Genomic DNA, 24,609 nt, shown 5'->3' on the forward strand with positions numbered 1-24,609 from the left:
AAGATACTTCAAAAAACTATATTCAACAAAGCATTGTACGTAGCTCACAAGGTTCATCCTTGGGAAAAACGTTTTAAGAAATACTGATGTGACACCATTTTTCTTAGGTTTTCTGTTGAGCGGATACATCCCACCCTAAAAAGGCTGTGACTGAGCACAGTTCCAAGTAGAACAGGAAAATGTCACACCTCTGAGATGGATGGCCACAAGTTGTAGCAAACTGCTATAAAAAGATAATGCTCAGTGACAGTCTCTGCCCCTACCCCTCAAAAATAACAGCAAACGATACCAGCAACGACACTGTGAGGAGACTCGTAAGCAGGCTCTGGCACAAGGAGTTGCAGGTAGGAGCCAGGTCTGTGCTTAGGCTTCTGGATCACCCATGTTTCTGATACGGGGTACACTGTGTACAGGGCATGGTCACACATCCCTGTGCACACAGCAGCCCAACAGCCAGGCCAGCCATTCCTTCCCATCTTCTCAGGCAGCCAAAGCCCATTCTCCACTCCATCAGGGCTCCCCAGGGCCTCTCCTCAAGCCACCCTTCCCTCGGCAGAGTTACTCACCGTGACAAGGACCATGACTTCTTGTCCATTTGAAACCTTCGCGTTCTCAACTCATCAGGAGCTCTGCCTCAGGACCAAACTTCTGCCTCTGAGCCTCAGCAACCATACCTGGTCACTCCAGCAGGGGTACAGGTCTGGCCATCCCCTCCAAGCCTCCAACCCTTTGTGCCCCAGCTAGCTGAAGTTTGCTGTAATATCACTTCATCAGGCTCATGATCACTTACAGGTGATGGTTCCCTGCAGCCCTGCCCAGTAATAAGGTGCACCTGACCCTCTTTAACTCCTCTCACTGAAACACACATGCTGAAAATTATGTATTACCTACCATCTGAGCACTAAAGCTGTTAAAGTTTGAAGTTCGTGTGAAGACAGAGTAGACATTTATGTGAGCAATACAGAATGTCAGCCAGTTACAGTGATCATATAGAAATGAGAGAGAGAAAAGAAATGCCTCCAAGTTCTTTGATTCTCAACGGAACATTGTTAAATATATATCCTGCACATACAAATTCCTTGATTTACATACAAATATAGATAAGAGCAATACCTCTTACTAAAAGAAAAAATGAGCAAGCGAAAGTGGAGTAAGACAGCACAGACCAGAGGTGAGGGCAGCAACAGCAGAGCTGCTGGGGTCGGCAGTTCCTGGGCTTACCTCGCTGCAGAGGGTAGGGGAGACCGGTTTGAGCTGTGGGGACCTCGGTCCTGAGGGGGAAGCACGGTCTGTCGGGGCCCACCAAGCCCTCTCGGACCAAAAGGCGAGCCGGTGCCGCGGCGGCGGCTCCTCCGCAGCCCCAAAGCGGCCCTCCCGCCCCCTGCGGCCCGATGAGCCCCCCTCACCCCCAGCGGGCTGTCGCTGCGGGGCAGGGGCGGCACAAACCCGCCCCGGAGCCGCCGGCCCGGCCCGCTCCCCCCGCCGCCGCTTCCCGCGCTCGGCGGCTCCAGAGCTGCGGCTGAGCGGCCTCGCCTCAGGCCGCGGTCTCGGGCTGGGGGAAACACAGACACACACCCGTCCAGCTTTCCAGCGTTTTATTAGCAAATAACAAATATCTCTGCTGTTTTTAACAGTCTGTACTATTTCCAGGCACACACACCAAAAAAAAAAAAAAAAAAAAAAGTGTTTCTCCTAATAAAAAATATAAGCAGATTAAAAAGCATCACCACTAAAATAACAATAAAACTAGCCAAATAGCCATACTTTAATAAAAGTACTCGTGGGCTTCTGTGGGTTTTTTTACTGTGCTTTTTCTTTTTTTTTTTTTCCCAGACTATCACTTCATTTCTCTCCAGGTTCCCTAATGCAAAACAGAATAATACATAGAAAATAGATTTTTTTTAGATTTTTTTCTCCCAGCAAAGCAGATTCTTTTAATGTTTCCTTTTCCTTCCCTTTTTTTTTTTTTTTTTTTTTTTTTTTTTTTTTTGGTTTTTTTTTTTTTGGTTGGTTGGTTGGTTTTTTTTTTTTTGGCCCTTTACTGAAAGGAACCTGTAGGTTGTTGTTCAAAACCCACTGGTGGTGAACATCAGACGAAGCCCAGCTCGGAGCAGGTGTCCTGCCAGAGCTGGAGGCAGCACAATTGCACTGTGCCTCCCTGAGCGGGCTGAGCTTCACCTCACGGAACAGACAGGGCGATGAACACAGAGAACACCACAGCTGGGAAAACACTGTAAAGCTCCCTAATGCATCACCAACACTGGTCCTGAGAACAAGAGATTCTACACTCACAGCGTGCTCCTACCTGGAACAGTCAGGGAAGAGTTTGTACGGACACAAGTGCTGCGTGCTGTGGTTTCTGTGCCATGAAGTTGCTTGGGAGCCATGTGCAGTGACTGAGTGCCAGAGAGAAAGGCCTGGCCTTAGCCCACCTGGGCACAAAGATGACTGAAGACTGAACAGTGAGCTGTCTGTAATGTCTTTGTTAAAACACTACCTTTATAAAGGTAGAATTAATAAGCCAGAGCTTCACACAACCTTGCACTCTGTTGGCCTTTCTGCTGTGTCCCATCTTTCTCAATAGTTGCTAGGATTTTACATGAGAATAACCCCATCTCCATGACAGCACAATCCTGATCCAACAACCTAACACCTGTTTTAACCAGGGCTTAATTTTCAGAAGTGTAATTTACTTACACATCCCACAATCTCAAATTTGGAAATCAAAAGTATTTTTAAAGTTCAGAAAAAATACCACTGGCTTGGAGTCTGTTTGGTTTTCCACATCCTTGGGAAAGCAGGAAGCAAAATTTGGTAGGTAAGCTCAGCAGCTTTTTATCCAAATATATATATTTTAGTGTTCTGTTTGTGAAAGATTCCCTCCAGACACTGCCATGGCTTAACCCCAGTTGGCAACTAGCCCACAGAGCTGCTCACCCACCTTTCCCTGGCCCTGGTGGGGAGGAGAATTGGAAAGCAAACCTTGAGGGTTACTTTGAGAGAAGAACAGTTTTGTAATTGAACTAAATCAAAATATTATAATAATAATTATGAATAATGGAAAGGAAAAGAGAGTAATAAACCCCAGGAAAGACAAGTGATGCACAACACAACTGCTCACCACCCACAGACCAATGCCCAGCCCATCCCTGAGCAGTGACCTGTGGCTCCCAGCCAACTCACCCCAGTTTACATACAGAGCATGACATTCCATGGGCTGGAATATCCATTTGACCATTTTGGGTCAGCTGTCCCTGGCTATGGTCCCTCCCAGCTTTTTGTGCACCTCCTCACCAGCAGAGCATAGGAAACTGAAAAGTCCTGACTTATGGTAACCACTACTTAGCAACAACTAAAACATCAGCATATTATCATCAACATTATTATCATACTGAATCTAAAACACAGCACTGTACCAGCTGCTAAGGAGAAAATTAACTCTATTCCAGCTGAAATTAGGATACACTGAAACCTCAGGTTCCCCTGTTACTACTCCCTCTTAATACATACATTACTGCAACACGTTTTGAGGATTCTGTCTCAAGAATTACACAGAAAGGTCAGAAATATACCTTTTAATTGAATATGAAGAGAAGCCCATGTCCTGCACCTCATCCCTTGACCTCATCCCTTGACCAGCACACAGGCTATGGCAGCACAAGATATAAAATAAAAAGAAATTAAATAAGTAGTATAAAAATGCAGTGCCGTATTTGCAGAAACATTCACTCTCCAGCTTCCACAATTCATATATCCACATTCTCTTTCCTTTCCTCCAACTTTCCCAGACCAGGATAAGCTCCACAGGATAAGCTCCTCTCATACTCACTCTTCTCCACTGCTTTTTTCCTCCTACCCCCTCCTCCATTTTATGTTTCTTCCATCAAATCCTACGTTCTGTCTCTCTCCTCCAAAGCTTCTCAAACATTTCCTTCCTTTCAGAGATGTAATTTCTTATCAACTGCATTTTAGTCTCCAGCTAAGCAAGGATACAAAGTTACAAATATAAGTAGCATATTTTTATTTCTTTCTTAGAAACTGGAAGCCATCAAAATTAACCTGATACTAGTTTTCAACACCTTCTGCTCTAAAACCTCAGCCTAGAGGTGACAAGTGTAAAGCCAAACAAAATCAGTTTCCTCATCCATCTATAGTTGTTTCTAACAGACTTGCTTTATGATTTTTAATTCATCAAATGGCAAGATAAATAGGAACTCCTAACAGCAAATACATTCAATGAAAAAATACCCTAGTCTATGCACATTTTTTGGTACCAATTGAACAATACTGGCTTAGAAACTAATATATTTTATATGGTGCAACTTCCCTGTGCAAAGATATTACATCAATATCAAAGTGCTTATTTCCTCATTTTGGGATACAACTCCCTAAATAGAATACAGATGTCTGCAGTCTGGGTTACATGTAAACAGCACCTACACAAATAGGTGTTAAAGAGTCTACAAATTGCTGAAAATAAATAATATTGACAACAATAACAAAGTCTAATAAAGACTATTTCTTCACATGCTTTAGGTTTCTAAATGCCCTTTTTTTTTTGGTAAGGCATCCTCTCATCATTCCGTGAAAATGTTGTATTTGGGTGCATGTAAATCAATACAGAATTTTTTTTCTCTTTTTCATCCAAAAATTGCCTCGGCCTACCTCAGTGCTACAGTCAGTTGCACTCACACTAACAATGGGAGTTGTGCTAATCCTCAGGCAGAGACCATGGCCAGAGCACAGTTCTTGTTGCATTTCAGAACTATTTACTGCCAGGTTCACAAAATCAAGGTTATGATATGTAATGACATTGTGATCTTCTCTTCAGTGGCAGCAATAACAGAGTACTGCACACAGCTAATAAAACCTGTCAGATACCTGCCATCAAATATTTATACTATTAACAAATATAAAAATTGAATTTAAAGAAAATCCTTATTACTCGCTAGCAATTTCCTGACTGAAATAATAATGCACACAGTCTTAACCACTGTGCGGAATGTGAATTACTCTGCAGTGAAAGATTATCCGTAGAAACCCTACACCCTGAGTGCAGTTGACATCAGTATCACTGAAGCCTCACTGAAACACTCAAAATATAAAAGCACTCCAACTGGTGCTTCTGCTATAGCATTTCCCTGGGAATCCTGATTCCCAATTTTCTAAAATGCTTAGTAGGCATCTAAGACCATCATCCAGTTGTTGGTGTAGTTTGAGAAGCAAGAAGCATCATACCAAGGACTCAGACAAGAAGTCCAAGTCTGCTGCCAGGGCTGCTTGCTTCAGCAAGGATGAAAGTTTCCTGTCTCCTGCCCATGGAATTCTCATCCCATTATGATATGCTGCTTCTCCTCTGAAGAGGGGCTTTTCTTTGTGGAAGATCCTCACTGTCACTTTCACAGTTTCTCTGAAATAGAAAGGCCACAAAGTCTCTCATGTAAATGAGATACCATGCTCTTAAACATGCTGTTCAAATATTATCAGTATCATCTATTGAGAAGAGCAGAGCTAATAAAGCCCTTAAAGTTTCACTTTGGAAGGTCACAGGCAGTGCTGGGGTCCCCCACCCTCCATCACAGAGCTGGGCACAAGAGCAGTGAGCTCCCCTGCAACTGCTCGGATCTCAGTCACACCACACGGTCACTGCCTGGAATCCAGACATCATCCGAAGGCTCCTTGCTGCTCTTTACACAATAATGTGCTTAGCCCCTAGAGGGTCTATCAAGCCACTGGCTCCCCCTGCACAAGATTCCTGTCACAGTAACAGAACATACAGCAGCATGAAAGACACAGACGATGCCATGGTCCCCTCTGGTTTCCCATTCCAAGCCACTGCTGTCCTGTTGGGCTGTGCATCCGTGTAAGGACAGCAAAAATGACTGCAAAGTAAGACCGGTTCTTCTCTTCTTCCTGTGTGAGGAATGCACCTACCAAACTCTCATCTTGTGTCAGGATCTTCTTCACCAGCGAGCGCGATAAGTGGTTGCACAGTGAAACAATGCGGTACGAAAGCTGTGCAGAGAGGGAGGGAAACCAATTTGATCACACATACCCAGTGCAGACATACCCAAACACACTTCATTCATTTACTGCCTGTTATAATTCTACATTCAAGCTCTATCTTGCCCTCTGATCCCATCAGGCTTGGGAAGCCACATGTGAGAAGGATTAAAGGCTCATTGTCATACCTTCCATCGCCTTCTAGCGTATTGCCTTTTGAAGTTTTCCATGTTAACAACAGATGCTTTCCGAACCAAAGCCTGTTGCTTGTCCATGGGCTGGAAGATAAAAGAGCAATTTTATTCTTCGGCTCCCTTTGGTGCATAAAACATGCAAGATACCTCATGTGCACTGGAGCTGGCTGAAAGAAAGCTGGGGAAGCTACAGATTCATACAGATAAAAGCAGAAGAAAAAGAATTAAACCTAGCCCACTCTGGGCTTAGACAGGACCCTTTTGACTGCAAATAAGATCCTAAAACTATTGGGTGCTAAGGCTATACTTTCACTTTGTAAAGTTGCTAAGGTGCTTCTCGTGCACACCTGCCCCATCTCCCTTTTCTCTGAATGACATCACTGTAATAAAATGGAACAAAGGTAGCTGTCATGTAGTATTAGTGACAAGGATACATGCTATCTGAAAAAACTTCAGCTTTGTCCTTTAACCATAGCCAGAGTATGAGAGCACAATGCATTGACAACTAGGCAATAAAATAATTGCAATATCCGACAATGGAAAAATGGGAACAAAGAAGAACAAAGATCAGAATTCAGACATGCGCCTAGTGCTTTGAATGTCAACCTGGTGTTAAGGAACATCTGTTCCACAAATCCTGACACAGTCCTTCTGAAAATGAAGCACATTTCAATTCCAAAAGTACATCAAAATTTGCATAAACCATAAAACCAAATCTGACAGATTGCGAGAAATAAATGGTTCAAAACCAGATCAAACATGAGTGAAAAGAGAAATGCCAGTAGTCAGCCCTTCAAAGAGTATGGAGTGACAACCATTCCAGCCGTTCTGATCTGCATATGTAGGAGGTGGATAACACAGAAATATTTGTACTGAACTGGACTGGAATGCAGCCAAGTCATGCACCTGAAACAGCAAGAGTACCAAAGGAGAATGGAAAACACAGCAGTGAGGATTTAAACATCTTTTTCAGCAAAATAATTTAAAATGTTTGAGACAACAAATTCACTTTTCTCATCAAATTCTCTAGGTTTAGCATTTTTGCAGGTATCTCAGCAGCACTTCAAGGAACCAAGCTAACAGCTGGACCCCCTTCTCATTTAGATGTATACACCATTTGCATTCAACAGAACTGGGACAGTTAAGCATTAAATATAATTTCCTCATGCTGCAAATAGCCAGCATGGTGCAACAGGCAAGCAGAAATCAATCTGAAATGGAAAAAATGTCATGGGCTAAATGTCAGCTGTACAATCATGAAAAATTTCCCAGTGCCCTTTCAGCAGCAGAACCATCGCCGACTCTAAATAACTCACTTTACTGCAGACTGCTAATAACCACCTCTTCATTTTAAGTACCCTGCAACCCAGTGACCTTGTCATTCTCTCAAATCATCAGGATCTCTTCTCAAAAGCAGTGTGTGATTAGCCTCAAGGACAGAGTCACAACAACATTACCCTCACCAAAACATGCTCAGGAACAATGTGGCCTCATTTAACGCTCCTTCTCATCGTGACAGTGCATTTTGTTCATAAAGAAAATCAATATGAACAAAGAATATGAGATCATGGCTGAGGGGAGGCAGACTCTCTTTCTTGAGAGTGTTTTCTGCAAATTCTAACTCCCACTAGGCTTTTAAGTTCCATTTTAGGAATTAAGGCTCTCTCCCCCTGACAATAAAATCCTGTGTTCCAGTTCTCCTGGACAGTTTTTAATGGGTCTTCCAGCTCAAAGGAACCTGCAGAAGCATTCTGAAACAATAAAAAATGGACACATGCAAAATGCTCAATACTATTTGTCACAGTAGAGCCCAATTCTCCCCAGCCATCAGCACCAGCTTGCCAGGGTCACATCCTGGCTATCTACACTATAGAAGCTTTTGAAAATTTCACATATTGTGCCAAGAACAATGCCACAGAGAGCACATCCAGTTTCCATCCTCCTTCAAGTACAATGATGGAAACAACAATATCCCAAGTGAATAACTGTTTTCACAATTCTGAATTTGCATCAGTCTCTGCACATCTTTGTGAGGACATGGCAGTAAATGGGTCCACTGTACTCTGCAAAATTAGATGAGAGTATGCTTTTACCTTTTTATCTCAAAGTAGGAAACATTATTCTTAATCATGTTAGGAAGAACAACAATTCAGTTTATTTAGGTCATTAACTTCTCTGCAAAAGGAGGAGGGAGGAGGGGCAGTGAAAGATATACTCTAATATATATACGTAAAGATTCACTCCAGCTGGACTTGAGTTATTATTTCACTGATTCTTGTAGTTGCACAACAGTCACCTTGCAGCAAATGCCCACAGAAATTTGGCATCTTTTTCAGTCACTAACCATCAGGGAACGACTGCATCCTGCATAAATGACTATTTATTGTGTTCAAAAATGAGTTTAGTTCATCTGTGCATATGAATACAGTATAACCAAATTACTTCTTTGAAATACAAGACAGCAGGGCATGATTCAAGGTTGGGTTTTCTTTTACTTTTAAAACCTAAGGAAAAAAAAATCTTTATAGCAAGAACACTAGTCTCAAATGCCACACCACAGATTAAGTTAGTTGTATCTTTGTAATCTTCTTCACTGTAGAAAACAAACCAGAGGACTGTATTATCACTTAGTCAAAAATTGACATTTGCACTGCAAAATTACAGAGTCAGTTGATCATTACAAGTTTCCAATGGTGTCTTTTGAATAGGATTTCTTTGGTACAGGAAAGGAAACTCAGCTGTCGATTAATCCTTTAGTTTAAAATTCACCTTACTTTTGCAGGTAAAAGAGTTCACCCTGCACAATTGGCCTAAACACTAATCCTAACATTCTTCATTGGCAGCCATTTCACAGTGAATTTCCACAGTACAAGCTAAATTACTACACCATTTGCTTTAATTAGCACATTTTACCTTTGCAAATATTTGTATCATAACGTGTATAGAACTGCCTGCAGCAGAGCTATCCAACTGTTTCCTTCAGCCAACCAAAGATGCTGTAAGGGGAATTTTTATTAGTTTCCAGGCACCCAGTTTCTAGTAAGTACAGACTGACTTAGTCTTTATTCCACTTTAATTACCTAGTAATCTTTAGGAACTGTAATACATGATGAAGAGTAAAATATAGGCAATACCAAAGGTTTTTGCGTTAGATGTGTCCATACCACTGTGATAATCTTGTTCCTGCAAGTTCAGACTGAACACAGGAAAAAAACAAAACAACTTCAACACTATAAACCACTGGGAGATTATGGCCTGGGTCAGCAGCTTGTGCAATACACAAAACTTCTACTTTAATTCTAGGTCATGTTTTTATGTAGAATCTATGCACTGGAACCTTTTTAAACTGATGTACATTGAAACAAGCAACAAACCCTGCACTTAGCCTGATCTCAGTGTTACTGATGGGATTCTGTCCCATCAAGACTCAACCCTGCAAGGAATTTTTCACAGCAAGATCTATTTAACAGCTCCATTAGTGATTCATTAATATTTTTGTTGAAAACAGAGTCAAAGTTTCCATTCACACAGGCTTCATTTTCCAGTTGAAAACTGCTCATTAAATCCTGTATCCACTTGATTTCCTCAGAAAGTTCCTGTCTGAGGGATTCATACTGGCTCTGCAGTTCGGCATATTTCCCACACACACCTGCAAGACTAGCACTGACAGCCTCACTATCATCATACAAATGCCTTTTCAGGGACTCCACTTTACGGTATTCATACTTCAGCTGGGACAGCGTGTGCCTCACACTTTCACTCTCTTCCTTATACCAAGCTTCTTTCTCATTATAAATGGAAAGCAGAACATCTATGTCCTCCTGCAAGGAATCGTGGGATGCAGCCAACGTGATGAAACCCTGCTCCACACGGGAAATGTCCTCTACAACGCGGGCAAAGCGCTCAAAGTTGATGTAGGTGTTGTTGGGGGGCATGCTCGAGTGGCACTTTATGGTGTACTCCCTCAGGCGTTTTGTCTTCAGCTGTGTGTTCTCCACCTTCTTGTTTTCCTGGACTTTGGTTTCATCTTTCAGCTGGTGAGTCATCAGACAGAGGAACCAGTATTACTGAACATTTACAAGACTGCAGCAATGCAAAAACTCTACACAAAGGATGCAGCCTGGGCTTCCACAATGCTGGGAGATGCTTTGCTCACAAAGATTTTCCTTCATGCATTTGATTAAAAGAAACAAACACCAAACACATAGTGATGTGCATTCATTCCAATGTGATAAGTGCAAACAACACGGCTGCAACTTATTTTCATGCTAATTTTTAGCAATTAACAGCATCAAAGCGATCAGTATTTGTACGAGGAAAACCAACAACCCTAATACCACTCCAACTAATGTTTTGTGCAATGCAAAGCAAAACTGAATTTCAAAAATCCTCATTAGTCATGCTGAGACTAGCTAAATGTATTTTCAGTAAGAGACTTATCCACATAAGCAAGCAATATTTATGATGAAAATATACATACAGACACACAAATGTAAGCAAACCAGAACACAGGGTACACAGCAGTTCTCTCTCCAGAGAAATTGTGTTTTCTATATTGATTGCAGTCAACTCTCAATTCAAGAAAGCATGAAAGCCAACACACAGCAGATGACCATGCAAACACAGAGGAATGGAAAAATGCAAAGCCCAGTCCAATATGGGATACTGAAATATGCAATAAACATCAGAGCTTTGTTACTCTCTTTTTGAAAGCTACCATAATAAAGGAAGTCATTTGCAGAAATCCAAGGATTTGGTCAGACCCAAGCAATTTCCTCCCTGTACATTCTCTTTGAGTCACCCAGCATCAAAGTACTTAGGGGGCAGTTTTCCATTTAACACACCAGTAAGAGTGAGAATATGATCTCTGCTTTGCTCATGAGAAAAACCAAGATCTTTTTCTTCATTCAGTCTTACCATTATCCATGGATGAGACAGAGCTTCCTGAATTGTAAGCCGCTTCCTAAAAAACAACAACACAAAAAAACCCCAAAGACTTGAATGATAAATACTTGGTACAGAAGTCCATTGACCCACACTCTTTCTGGGCTTCCTATGGAGCATTTATCAGAATAATTCCAGGACAAACCCTCAGATTTCAGGGTTACGTTTCTCCCTGAGGCACACTGCTTGTGTGCAGTTTAGTAACTGTTCTAAACTTCAGTAGGTAACTGTCCTTACTCCACACAACTTTAATTCTTATTTCATCAAAATCTACCTGTAGTTTTGTGCACCCTTCCATGAAAAGTTATACAACATGCCTTTGTTTTGTTCATCTGACATGCTTAGAAAATACATTCTTGCTATACACCTTTCATACATCTCTGTCTGAATCACCAGTAATTATACCAGAGGTAATCAACAGTAATTATACCAAAGCTGTCCTTTGGAACATGGCATTACAGCACTGCAGGGGCTGCTGTTTCCTAAAAGCAACATTTCTGAGAGGAATACTGCAAACCTAATCAAAGTGGATCAAACCTAACTTCCTTCCACATTGTAGCAGTTTGGTGAACGGCATGTTAAGAGCACTGAGAATCAAAGACAGAAACACAGCATTGCACAGGCACTACGTCTGCACATGGGACAAATACCAACAGCACTGACTTCTCCTTGGAGCTGCTAGACCTGTGCAAAACTCTCATCAAACACCTACTCTACCCCACACTGAGGCCTGATGATTTGCAGAAATCTTCACTGAACAGCTCCTTCTCTCTTGTAGGTATTTTCTCCCCTAATGAAGCCATTAGAAAGAATCACAATGGTCTGACTTTCCTCCAGGACAAAGAAGGTTACAGGGAAGGATATGCTACTTCTCTGTGCACTTTATTAAAAGTAAGAAAAACTTAAAAAAAAAAAAAAAAAAGACTGTGGTTCCTGTAACTTGGGCTGTAACTTGGGAACAAAGATCTGCATAGCTGTCACACAAACCCTGGGTGACTGCCACAGATACAGAGACTTGGAACAACTCCATATCAGCACATGTACTGATTTTTCTGACATTGCACCACTGGGGGCATATTCTGGGATGGTATCACCTCCTTGGAAGTAGTTCATTAGAAACTGAAGTAATGGAATGGTTGTTACCCTGAACTCAAGATTGTACACATCATTTTCAGCCCCTCAGCTACACCCTATTGTGCCAGCTTGACTCAGGTGAGAATTCAGTCCTGAACATGGCATTTAGCTGAGGAGATTTGGTTCCTCTCCTCAGGGTTTCTGGATGCAGTTATTAACTAGGGTCACAGCAGCATCCTCCTGTCTTGCTCTTGACTGGCAATACACACTGCAAGAAAAGCTTTTTCACTTGTCAAGCCACATTTCACTAGGTTTATTTTAGAAATAAATGGGTCTTTCTGAATATTTGCTTACCGTGTATCTTTCACCAGTAGTTTCTGAATAAAGTCTTTTGCCAGGTCACTAGTATTGCTGAAAAATTCTTCATCAAAATCATAATTCACAGCTGTGATGTTGGCAAGTGTTTCTTGTTTAGTTTCTCCAAGGAAAGGTGATGCACCACTAAGCCTAGATAAGCCAGAAAGAGGAATCAGTTGGTAAAATAAACAGCAGAAGTTCCCTAATGAAATTACAGTGACTGTGGAATATACTCTTAGGACATTTGTGGCTCTTGTGTTGCAGCATTTCTGCCATGTAGGAAAAAACATGGCCAGCTTTGGCTCACTACAGCTCTGGCTTACTTAGCTGAGCCAGACTTGCACTGAAAGTCTGTAGTGGAGCACTAATGCATGCACACAGAGAGAAATGCACAGATTCTCCTCACCTGAGTGTCTCATTTAAGTCATTGCTAATCAAACTAGAAAAAGTTTCAGCTCAGGAGAGTCTCTATCCCTGTGAACCCACAAAGACTACCAGGCTGCAGCTTCTATAACCTTCAAGCCAATAACGTAGTGTTTCTATAGTTTTTCTTCAGGAAGGAAAACTTCTGCCCCTACTTCTTTTCTCTCTGCAAAGCTGCTGATGAGTTCCTTGCACAGTGGGTTCAACCAAGAGACCTTTATCAGCTGGAAGCAAAATACAACATATGATCAGAAGCCAGGCGCATGGCCTTGCCTAGGAGCCAGCTCCACTGGAGAGGCAGGGCCATGCTGCTCAGTAAAAGGAATCCACAAGCAAAAGGGCTTTGGCTGTAATAAAATCCAAGTGTTTCTGAACAACACAAAATTTCTTTTTCTTGGCACCCTGCTCCAACTGCAAGGATGTAATGGAGACAGCATTATAATAAAATGCCATTTAGCAATCTTGACTTAAGAAAAAGGTTTGCTTCTGCTTTGCCCATCTCTCAGCTGTGACTGTCAACCTTCATCTTTGATGGCTCTGCACCTCTGCTCCATAAAATTTGTGTCAGAACAGAGTCATCCCAGACCCCTCCTGCCCTGCCTTTCCTCCAGCTCCTTCTCCCCCAGCACAAAGGGATGCTCACTTGAAAAAGTCTGGTTTACAGGAAATGTTATTTATACCAAGGAGATTGATCTCACCCCTTTTTTAATAACCTGCTGGGCTATTTTTGTGCTTATCTATTATGTCCAGCTTTGATAACAGTTTCAGGATGCAGCAGGCTCAAAACAGGACTGCAGCAAACTCCAGGGAACTAAACTGAGATTTTGAATACTAAATCTTACATGATCCCACTCTCAACAGACTTTTTACCTTGTCTGTATTGCCACCACCAAATTGACTGGGAATATTGGGGGATAAACAGAAAGTTAGATGGGACCATCCAAGCCTTTCAGCACAATCCCCAGCTACCATATGTGATTTTATCCACAGAATAAACACTCAAGTACATAAACTGTTTCCTCCCTCCTCTACAATCACACAACACCACCAAAGCATCTGACACAGGCAAGAGAGCATGAGTGAAGTCCTCCAGTTGTCTTTGATGCAGTAAATTTAATCCCATAAACCACAGTCAGTCTCAATTCTTAAGGGGTTTTACATACTTCCTCTTAAGCCTTGGTTCCATTTCTGCTGGCTACGAGTAGGCACCTCTCCACAGACCGTGAGCTTTGCTCCAGAACTGAAGTTTGGAAACCTGCCCTAGGGCCTTGGCTTCTTTTCCCTTTCCCCAAATTATGCCATGAAGCAGCTGTAATTCCATCTTCTGACCCTTTGTTGGAAGCCAAAATTAACAGTGCTCTATTCTCTGATTTTTTCTTTTTTTTCTCCTTGGGATTCAGTCGTGAAATCTGTGAAATGGTAGGATTCTCAAATCCTAATATCCAATGCAAATGGCTTTTGTCATATCCTGACTCAGTGCCTGTAAACATGTACCAGCAGACCACAGTAATAAAGGTTTTGCCCTTATAACCCACTGAATCACTGCAGAGCTACTGAATTGAGGACTTGGATGTATTTTGAACTCAACACCTGATGATGACACCCATTTGATTGCTGCCATGTTTGCTAAAGTAGGTGGTTTCATAAATGAAATGTTTTCACCCCACTTATTCAGAACACTTCTGAGTAAAGGGCTTTAAAATTAGGAGACAATAAAAGTTGAAGGCATGCAAATTTCTAGTCCACAGCCTATCATGCAAGCTGATCCCTTCCACTCTAAAAAGCGTCTTTTTTTTCTGATCATTTGAATGGAGACATTTTCCTACCTTAATGACCACAACAATCATTAGTAGCCAGGCAGGTAAAACAGATCTCCTGTGCTAGATGCAGTCCAGGAACTGCTCCCTTACTCTGCCCCAGCACAGACCCCTCAGTACAACAGGAAGATCTGAGGAGCAGCCAGATCCGTGCATCACGAATCACATGCTAAGTATTCCCACCTGCTGCTTGACCTCAACTCCTAAGTTTTCTTCTCATCAAATAGGAACACCCATTTTACAAATTCACAAAGTTTAATGTCCTGACAAGTACAGGTGTGTCAGTGTAGATCAGAGTGCTAATAAAAAACAAGGGTCTGGAAAGTATTTTAAATCCCTTTACCTGAGCTTGGGCTCAACCAATATCTCAAACTTTTCTTTGCACTCCAGAAAGAAAGGAATTTGTTGCACTGAATCTGATTCCTCAGACCCTACCTCTCTTTTACAGCTTTTGGGGTCTAACCCTTGTGCATAGGCCAAGATTTGTTTTCCACACTGAAAAGACAATCCTTCCCCTTCAAGCCTCTGTATTTGTCCTGATGCCTGAACTGTGTAGTACAAATCCATCTAATACAAGAGTCCACCTTCTTCAAGTCTGGCAGCAAGTTATTCCTCTGAGTATCACAAGGAACAGCCAAAGCCACGGGTGCAACATTCCCAGCAAGCAGTGTCCACTTCCTGCTCCCCAGGAGCCACAGGATTTTGATGGAAGTAGTTAGGATCAAGGATCACTGACCGCTCCTGCAATTCTCATGTCAAATGAAAGGAAAAGCAAGGAGTGCTGTTCCTCTGTTGCATGCATCCATTGTCACACAAGCAGTTTCCCAAATTGTTAAGCCCCATCTTAAAAGTCTCAATTGCTTGTCCTCAGATGCCCACAGAAACTCATTTCTTTGAGAGCCTGAGTATGTCATAATTCCCTCCTTTTATTTATTCACCACCGGTTGACACACTTTTCTTCTAAAGAGAATCTGTATCTAAAAAGTATTCTGTGATCTATTTTTCCTTTATGCTTTACTGACTATAATGATCTCCCCAACCAACCTTTCCTTTACTAGTTTTAACAAATCCTTATTTTTCTCCTGTAAATTGAATTCTCAGTTCCCAGGGTCCACTCCTCTGCTCCTCTTTCAGCTTAAATTCACCTTTTTGAAATGGGTGACCTTACTTATGCATAATAATCTAGACTGCTGCCTTTACAAGCAAATAAAAACTGCACTGTTTCCACCTGAAATAGCCCAACTTGTAAACAGGACTGTTACACTTTCTGTTTCTATGCTCTCACACTGGCAGCTCACAGTCATTCCAGGAGCTATTAATCCTCTTGGCTTTTCCATCCTCTACCATTTGGAACTGATGAGATCCCATAAAATGCAGAAATGCCCAATGATGCCGGGGACATTTGTTTTTCTTCTGCTCAGAATGCCCCTCATCTTTTACTTATTTTAAATTGAAAAGGCCGCAGGATAACCCCTGTCCTTTAGACAAACCCCTGCCCACCACACATGTGCAGGTCCCTAAACAATTGAAGGGAAGAACTGTTCTGTCCTAGTGCAACAGACCTTTAGGAACATTTCTACAGGAGTGAATCTGTTGTACTCACAGTATGTAGGTGATGACTCCTATGCTCCTAAAAAACAAAGGACATTAATTGCAGGGGTTCTACATGACCAGTATTCTTCCTAATGTGCAGAATACACAACAGTCAATAGTAGCTGCAAGAGAGGCAGGAGAGCCATTGTGACTTTAGATAACTGCTAACATCTCTTACAGAACGGGGTTTCCAGGAAAAAAATAATTTTACATATAACATCAAGTAATTTGGATATTGGAAGTCTCTGTGTGTTTCTACTCAGTGGGTACTTACTACAGTGCACACATGAAACACAGAGGAGCAGAAGCAGGATGTTTGATTTTGGGGTGACCTCTTTTGCCTGCCTTCCCATTACATTAGTACACAGGTCTCCTATGCATGAAGGGCTCTTATAAATAAAACTGTCACAAGCTCTGCAGGAACATGTTTCCTTCTCAGAGTGCTCCTCTGCATGGACAGTGGCAAACAGTTAACTCTGGAACTGCCATCACTCCAGTTTTTCAATGTAATTTTGCAGAAATTAAATTTTTATCTTTTAATTTAAAAGAATGTATAAAAATAGAATGACAGAACAAAGACTCATTGACTATATTTAAGGTTTTTTGGTTGGTTTTTTTTTTTTTTTAATTTGTTGTGGTGCAATGGATTCTATTAAGAGAAAAACAGGAAAAAGTAATTGTACAGTAACCAGGAAAAGAAAGCGCAAACACATTATAAAACTTACCACATGTCTGCAGCTAATCCAAGTGGTTCATAGTTTACAATTTCTGGAGCTGTAAGAAACATTTAATCAAACAGCAGCAACTGAGGTAACAAATTTTTACCAGGCTGGAGTAGCAGGCCAAGAATTACCAAGAGGGAGAAAGTGGGGAGAGGGAAAAGTTAGTTACAGAATACATTGTTTGTAATTTTACAGCCCAAATAGGAGTTCAAGTTCACAACTGTTCAGAAGTGATTATGTAAAGTAACTTGGAGCATAATGCAACTCAAGAAGAAGGGTAAAACAGACATTATATAGTAAGTATACTGCAAATTACAACCAATAATAAATTGTTTCACCTCCCAAGAATGCTGCTGCCCCTAAGCATGAGCTTTCCTTTTGTTTTTTAACTGGTGCCATTATAGCAAGTTTGTAAATGCCAGTCAGAAAGAGCCCTTGAGCAAGAGATTGAAATTACTTGCCAGACTACATTGCTATCCATGTCTAACTCTATTATCTTTATAAGAAACACTTCCTCATTGGAAAACATCCCCATATAAGACTGCATGCAAGAGAAAAGAACAAGGGTGAAATAAGTTGAAAAAAAATTATCTGTGACAGCTGTGTTTAACTGGAATATTAATTACAATTCTCTACCCAGCCCCCAAACAAACCTCAAAACAGAAACTAGTAGAAAGGAGCAGGATTAACCTAAAATCCAAGCGAGACAGATCAGAATTATGACCAGTGAGGAACAAAAAGAGAACCACACGGAAAAATGTGTGGGGAGATGAGGGTACTCAGCAGGTGTACAGTGTGAGGTGGTTTTATTTACAAAGCAATGACAGATACCCATGTAATTGTGTACTCATGTACCACAATGCAGAGATCTACTTACCCCAGGCAACAAGTAAAAAGATTATAATTTGTATATGCAGAGCTTCACAATCTCTATCCTGAATTTACATCTCTAAATATTTATTTGGCAGCAGCCTAATCTCATAGGAGTAGCACATCTGATTTACAGAAGGCACCTTAGCCTATTCCAGAAAAATAATGTAAACCTCTAGATTTAAGTGGCCTTGACAGAAATAAGATTACAACTACTTCTATCCCTCAGTTTTTAACTTCGACAAGATGTCTCGACTTCCTCTGGAATTTGCAATGTAAGACAAAGGAACATGTCACTCACCTACAAATTCCGGAGTTCCAAATATATTTTTAAATTCAACTCCATCTTCTATTTTGTGAGCCAGGCCAAAGTCAATGAGTTTGATGTGCGGAATAGGGATATTTTTGTCTAGAAGCATAATGTTTTCAGGCTAAAAATGACAAAAGATAGATCTATGTTATTAAAATATTAATATCTTGGAAAGGAACAGAGTTTTCAAGTGCTTTATTTTCCTTTGCATATACATCATCATAGAATAAGAAAAAACATCCCTGTGCTTAGCCATTTACAGTTCTTTTGATGGAGATAGCAGGCAGCTGAAGCAGTTCAGGTGTTTGCAGACAAAATGCTACTGCCCAGCCCTGAGTGACAGCTGCACAGCACAATATTTTTGCTGACAGCAATTTTACTGATCTGTTCTTGGAATTTACACTTCACAGTATTTTCCCAGTTGACTCTATACTGTATTGTAAGCCAATGGAAGATGTTTTGGTAAATGCTGAACCTATTCAGGGAAGGAAAAACTAACTTCTCTATGAGACTAAATTCACAACTGCAACAAAGCCAGGAAAAGATTCAGGATTTATCAGCTGAACAGTCCAGAAAATGCAAACAGTTGGGATCAGAGGTCCTAGATCATACCAAGCTATTAAAAGAACATGTGGCTTTCTCACAGCATTGTAAGAAAAAGCTGAAGCTTGAACGGTGAAATCAAAACTAATACATTTAACCACAGACTTTACTTTTTTACCAGATCCAACATATTTCATAAAGTCCTTTCTTTAACTAAATTTCTCAGCCTTAGCTACTCCCTACCATGGCCCAAATTCACAGATTTCAGAGTAAACTATGGGTTCCACTGATCTCCTATGATGAGCTTTAATGCATTCATCTGTCATAACTTAATCATAACTTCAAGGGCAGCAGTGAGGGAGTCTGATTCCCTGCTGGCAGCTGCCTGGCTTTTCCGCAGCAGAATCTAACATGGAAGTTGCTCCTGCTAACACATTCTCTCAGTCAGAGCTGCACTGGGAAACAGAGCATATGAATAATTTATTCTCGCAGTCATTGGACAAACCATGTTTTAGCCTCAGGGTAACAAGCCTGGTTTTCTTCCATTGATCTAGGGCATATATGTTCACCACAGACACATAATGTAAGCTTCTTTAGAACAGACAGAACAGACTGAAATAGGAAAAGTCACCATCACTACCTCTTGGAGGACTGTTTTATTCCTTAGGTGGTATAAACCATTGTAGCTCCACTGCAGGCAATGGAGCCCTGTCAAGTGATGAGATAATGATGAACCATCCTCTGTCTGATCAGATCACTGCTTAAAAATACATCTCTAATTTAACACTTTGCTAAACTCCACACCCAGTCCTTTAAAACCCAGGAGAGTTATTAAGTGAACATACAATAGGTCATTTGATAGTCACCACCAGTTAAATTATTCTTTACTTATGCTTTCTGATTTCTATCTTGCAATTCTTGCAATATCTTCACTGACCACTTGACCTTACCAGTATTAAATATCAAAATTAGCAGCTACAGATCAGCCAAATCCCAAATCAACATCTTTACCTTTAGATCAAAGTGAGCAATTTTCTTAGAGTGAAGGTAATTCACACCATCCAAAATCTGCTTGATGAACCTGGTTGCTTCCTCTTCACTCAAAGACTCCTTCTGTGCCAGGAAGTCAAAAAGTTCTCCTCCAGAAACCCTTCAAAACACACCAAAAAACAACCTGTTATCTCCTGCACTGTAATCCATGACGTAAATGAAAGCAAAGAAAACTAAAGCAGCAAAGAACCTCAATACAGTTAGGAAAAGTCTACTCATGCAGACAACCATGAGTTTTGTGTTCTGGTCCCAGGTGTGCCCAAACTTTCTTTTGGCTTCAGCTCTCTGCCCTGTAAATTAAGGACTGGCTTTTCCATTGATGCTGCAAGGATCACAAAGGACTGGAGTTACATTGTTTGCTGAATCCCCAGACATGCACCTATTTCAAAAGGTCAACTTAACCACTTCAACTGCTATTTTTCAATGTTTTCACTTTGTAGGAACAAGTTGTAAGAGTCAACAACTGCTGAAGAGTTACTTTTCTTAGCAGTTCCCATCAGAACCTGAGGTAGTAAAATGTGCCAACAGAATCTCTTTTCTTTCCAGAACAGCCATTACCCTTTTCTACTACAGATTCTTGCCTGACATAACTATCAGGAAAGGATTTCTTTGGTGCTGAATTTTTTAAGAAGAATGCAGATTGCAACAGGCTGGAAGGTACCAAAACCAGTTTTCCCAAATCAAGGAAGCGCTCTTAGTTACTATGAGTTTTCACATCAAAACTGAAATCCATTCCACCCTTATTAGTATATAAGTCTTATTTTCATTTCTGTGCCTTCTACGGACAGTTCCAGTGCTATTTTTCTGCTTATCTGAAACAAGATCACCTAAATATTGAATTAGGCATTGTTTGCAGCTATTATTCATCATTATGTTTACATTTATTGTTGCCAGTTCACATTGTCATTAATAGTATTGTTTTATTCTCATTCAGATTCAGTTTTGGGGGCACCCACAAAACACTTGTTACTCTTGTGTGCTGGTGCACCACCACTTGTGCTCAGAGTGCAAGCAAAGGGCCTCAGAGACCCTACAGCCATTTTGGAAAACAAGCTCTTGGCCTGTCAAAGCACTGGCAGGTCAAAATGCTTTAAGTTCCTCAGGTGCTGCGAGTCACAGACAAGTCACAGATCACAATGGGTGCTCCAGAGGTCTTTGGGGAATCACCCCTCTGACCCCAGGCTCCCACACAACACTGGTGGTGACAACATGGTGAACCTCTACTGTGCCTCTTTCAGAGGAAGCTACTGTCAACAGCTGCACATCCTGCAAGGACAAGTCCACTGCAAGCAAGAACAGCATGTCCAAAGCCACAAAGACTCTGGGTTTGTGTCTTAGCTTCCTCTGCTGTTCCTGTGGGTGACAAGGTACCTTGTTGTTCCAGAGACTTGCACTGGGCATAGTGACTTGCCCATTGATTACCAGATAATCTTTTCACACCTCTCACATAGTCAGAAACTTTTCTAACCAATGCGAGGCAGGACTCTTCACCTGGGCAGAAGTTTGATGCTTTAATTGTTACAACTAAATGGCTGGCAAATAAAAATAAGCTTATATGACCCGGAAATATGTTGCAACTGCTGCCTTTAGATGCCACCTTCTCCTTTCTATTAATCTCAGTTATTCAACCTGTGAGACTATTACTTGATCTCTTGATTTTCTTTTCTAGGTGACACCTACCAAGGGTATCGGCACTACCATCAGCCTTTCTGGACAAGATTTGTTGTACGCTGTACAACAGAGAACACTGTCTCCTTTCCATATCGTAGTAGGTTTAGAGGCCTTTGTTCAGTAGTGCAACTATCACTACTGTGACAAACAAGTACAGAAATCTGTAAGAAAAACGTGGTGGTCTCTTGATGAAATCTGTGTACAGTAAGCAGGCGACTCCCATTTATTTAATGATTTCTATTCAGAGTGCACTTAAGCAATCACCTCTGGCAGACACTCCATCCAGTCATCAGGAAGCCAGCTGGACTGGGGTATGTTCTTGTACTTTTCTGGAATGTAACCATGTATGCACACTGTTCTCTCTTTCTCTTTTACCCTGAAAGATCACCTTGGTGATTGTTTCTTAAGCTGGACTCTTTAATCTCCCTGAGGCCATATGACAGCCCAGCCCCAGTCCTGCAGAAGCAGGTTCCATTTCAGGAGAGCTCCCAGGTTGAGCCACTTCAGCAGAGCTGTTCTGCTCTGCTCAGGGTGTTCGAGGATACCTTCCTGCTTGGAGGAGACTGGCAACTCCCTTCAGAGCAACCTCCTTTGCTAGACAAGCAACGTCAGAAAATAGTTCAGCTGCACAGACTGGAGCGACTTAATTCTCATTCTCTCTTGCTGCCTCCAACAGTGTCATCTGCTCAGGGCACACCAGGGAGTTTGCCCCAATGGCAACCTTGCCAACATCTTGGGCAACCAGCTATGCCCAAGGCATGACTGAAGAAACTGCAGCCTGCAAGAACAATGATCTTTACTTGAGAGCTCCTTGATGTATTTTCCCACTTCTCTTTAGTTCACACTAACCTTGAATGAGGCTAGGGAGGGAGCTTTCCAAGCTGCAACATAAAATACAACATAAAAATAAAAGAAACAACAAAAAAAAAAGATTCAGAGAGCTCAAAGTCTCTTTGAATCTTTTGTTTATCAACAAAAGATTCCCTTCTACAACAACCACGTGAGCATTTCATTTTCTGAAGATCAGAGATGGGCATACATGAGAAACACTATATTAATCTCCAATCTCTTGAGATATAGCCTAACACATTAGCCTAAGCTGGAGAGACCTTAAAAGAGTAATCTAAAGGAAAATTCAGAAGAAGAGATGTGATGATTTCCCATTAACAAAGACTCAGGCTTTATAACCAGGCTTCAGTAAACTGTACCTAGAGAGTGGTAAGCGGTTTATTTGCAAGATCATTCTTATCCAAGTTATACACCTGAATTCAAAGAAACCCTCAAGCAAAAGAGATTTAGCAATCCCAAAATGCAGACATAATGGAACCCCAGGGAAAAAAAACACACTTCAAGCACTAATTTCTTTGCAGTAAAACACTCATAACTGCATGGAGTTACATTTCAACATCCAGGGAGGTTTGTTTTCTAAATAATCAGCTGCAAATGGTCGTTTCTCAACTGTTACAGAATTCCTTCCATCTCTTTCCCTTTTACCATGTCACCTAATACCATGGCAAGGAAGCAAGCAAATGAGATACCTTTACTTTTCCTTTGAAGTCCAATAAAAGACAAACTACAACCCTGCCTTACTTCTTGGACAGAGCTGTTTTGTGTACACAACCCTGACACCTATAGAGGAGACACTGGTGTATCAATCCAACCTGCCTGCAGGCTGCTTCTGCTTGGTCAAAGCAGGCTCCAGGCAGGGCCCAGGACACAGGGAACAACAACCCCACAGAAAGCTGTGGGGAGCAAGTCCCTGGACAATGTGCAGAAGGAAAGAAGCCATGTACCTGCCAAACTGCACTTCACAGCAATGGACCTGGCACTGCTCTTGAACAGGAGAACCAGCACCTGCAGAACTGACCTCTCTGAAAAGAGGAGATGGTTTTGCCAGCACTGTGAATATGGGAGAGGGTCAGCATTTCAGGCATTTAGGCAAATCCTCTTCTAAACACCAGGGCAGCTTCTTCAATTACCCAGCAATACTGGGGCCATTCTTTTGAAGCTGAAGTTCACTGTAGATTACCATACAGTTGGTTGGCCAGATGGTGTTACAGTTATTTGATAAACAACAGGAAATATGAGACTCTGAGATCAGGGTGTCAGAGGGAAGAGATTATCTGTTTACAGAAATAATTTAATTATCTTTATTAGCAATTATCATCATCTCCAATTTGTATACAGCAGCTAAATGCAGAGGCCTTAATCAGGTCAAATTTCTGTTGCATGCAGATTTTTACAAACTGCAATATGTTACAGCCTTACAAAAGAACACACAAAATATGTCAGGCCACATGAGGACAGGAAAAAGCAGAAGGTAATGAAACAGGAGGTTGCTTTAGCTCAAGGTAGTCACCAGTGAGAAAGAGCAAGCTCTTTCCCTGTCTTCCAGACTTTGGCTACAGAGACCAACATCTGGCCATAGACATATACTTCAAAGTTAACAGATGCTCATCATCACTCATATGACATCTTCCAGCAGTCACACTAATCTCCAGGAATGCTCCCTGACCTAAATGCTGGCTCCCCTAGAGAGCTCCCTCAGGGATAAAAGCTTCCTTGCCTGAATTCCATACACAAGGTCCAGGCTGGTGTCCTAGGGAATATATGGTCTACCTAACTTCAAGCACAGTGACTGTATTTCCCACCCCATACACACTGAAAAATTGCATAATTCTGCATGTAGGGGTGAGGAAGTCCATTTGTCAGAAGGACCTAAATGACAGTGGTTTGCCCCCCTCATATGGTGGCACAAGAGTAAATAGCTTTTCTTCATTCCCATCCTGCTGCTATTCATCCTCAACAGTTAATGCCAAGGGCTTAAAAAACCTTCCCCCCTTGCCCTCTCCTCCCCTTTTCTCCTCTAGCTGATCTAAATGAAGAAAATATGGAAGTAGTGAGAATGGCTGCGAATTTTGGAAAAGGTTTGATGGCCTCAAATGTATTGAAAGAGATTAAATCAGGAAGGAAAAAAAAAAACGAGCATTCAGTGGCTACTTGCACTTCCTCCAAGGTTCATGTCAGGGCAGCCCTAG

At 41.5% G+C, this 24,609-nt stretch overlaps 2 protein-coding genes across 4 annotated transcripts in view; both read right to left on the reverse strand.

Annotated features, from left to right (window-relative positions):
• The window catches only part of HERC1 (HECT and RLD domain containing E3 ubiquitin protein ligase family member 1), a 102,584-nt gene extending 101,226 nt beyond the window's left edge, over positions 1-1,358 (reverse strand). The window contains exon 1 of one of the 2 annotated variants that reach the window (XM_053987965.1): positions 1,222-1,358. The gene's annotated coding sequence lies outside the window, so the exon portion shown is untranslated. Of the gene's footprint in view, positions 1-566; positions 885-1,221 lie in introns of those variants that run through there. The other variant, XM_053987967.1, reaches the window with a different exon arrangement.
• Positions 1,359-5,250: 3,892 nt separating this feature from the next.
• DAPK2 (death associated protein kinase 2) overlaps positions 5,251-24,609 on the reverse strand; it is a 36,569-nt gene continuing 17,210 nt past the window's right edge. The window contains exons 4-12 of one of the 2 annotated variants that reach the window (XM_053988531.1): positions 19,862-20,000; positions 18,299-18,428; positions 17,131-17,179; positions 16,416-16,442; positions 12,570-12,722; positions 11,115-11,160; positions 6,192-6,281; positions 5,935-6,015; positions 5,251-5,410 (exon numbers count right to left, since the gene is read on the reverse strand). In XM_053988531.1, the coding sequence (XP_053844506.1) occupies positions 5,336-5,410; positions 5,935-6,015; positions 6,192-6,281; positions 11,115-11,160; positions 12,570-12,722; positions 16,416-16,442; positions 17,131-17,179; positions 18,299-18,428; positions 19,862-20,000 (790 nt within the window). In that variant the 3' untranslated portion in view covers positions 5,251-5,335. Of the gene's footprint in view, positions 5,411-5,934; positions 6,016-6,191; positions 6,282-8,562; positions 10,232-11,114; positions 11,161-12,569; positions 12,723-16,415; positions 16,443-17,130; positions 17,180-18,298; positions 18,429-19,861; positions 20,001-24,609 lie in introns of those variants that run through there. The other variant, XM_053988530.1, reaches the window with a different exon arrangement.

Source organism: Vidua macroura, chromosome 12 (assembly GCF_024509145.1).
Source record: "Vidua macroura isolate BioBank_ID:100142 chromosome 12, ASM2450914v1, whole genome shotgun sequence".
Classification (NCBI taxonomy): domain Eukaryota; kingdom Metazoa; phylum Chordata; class Aves; order Passeriformes; family Viduidae; genus Vidua; species Vidua macroura.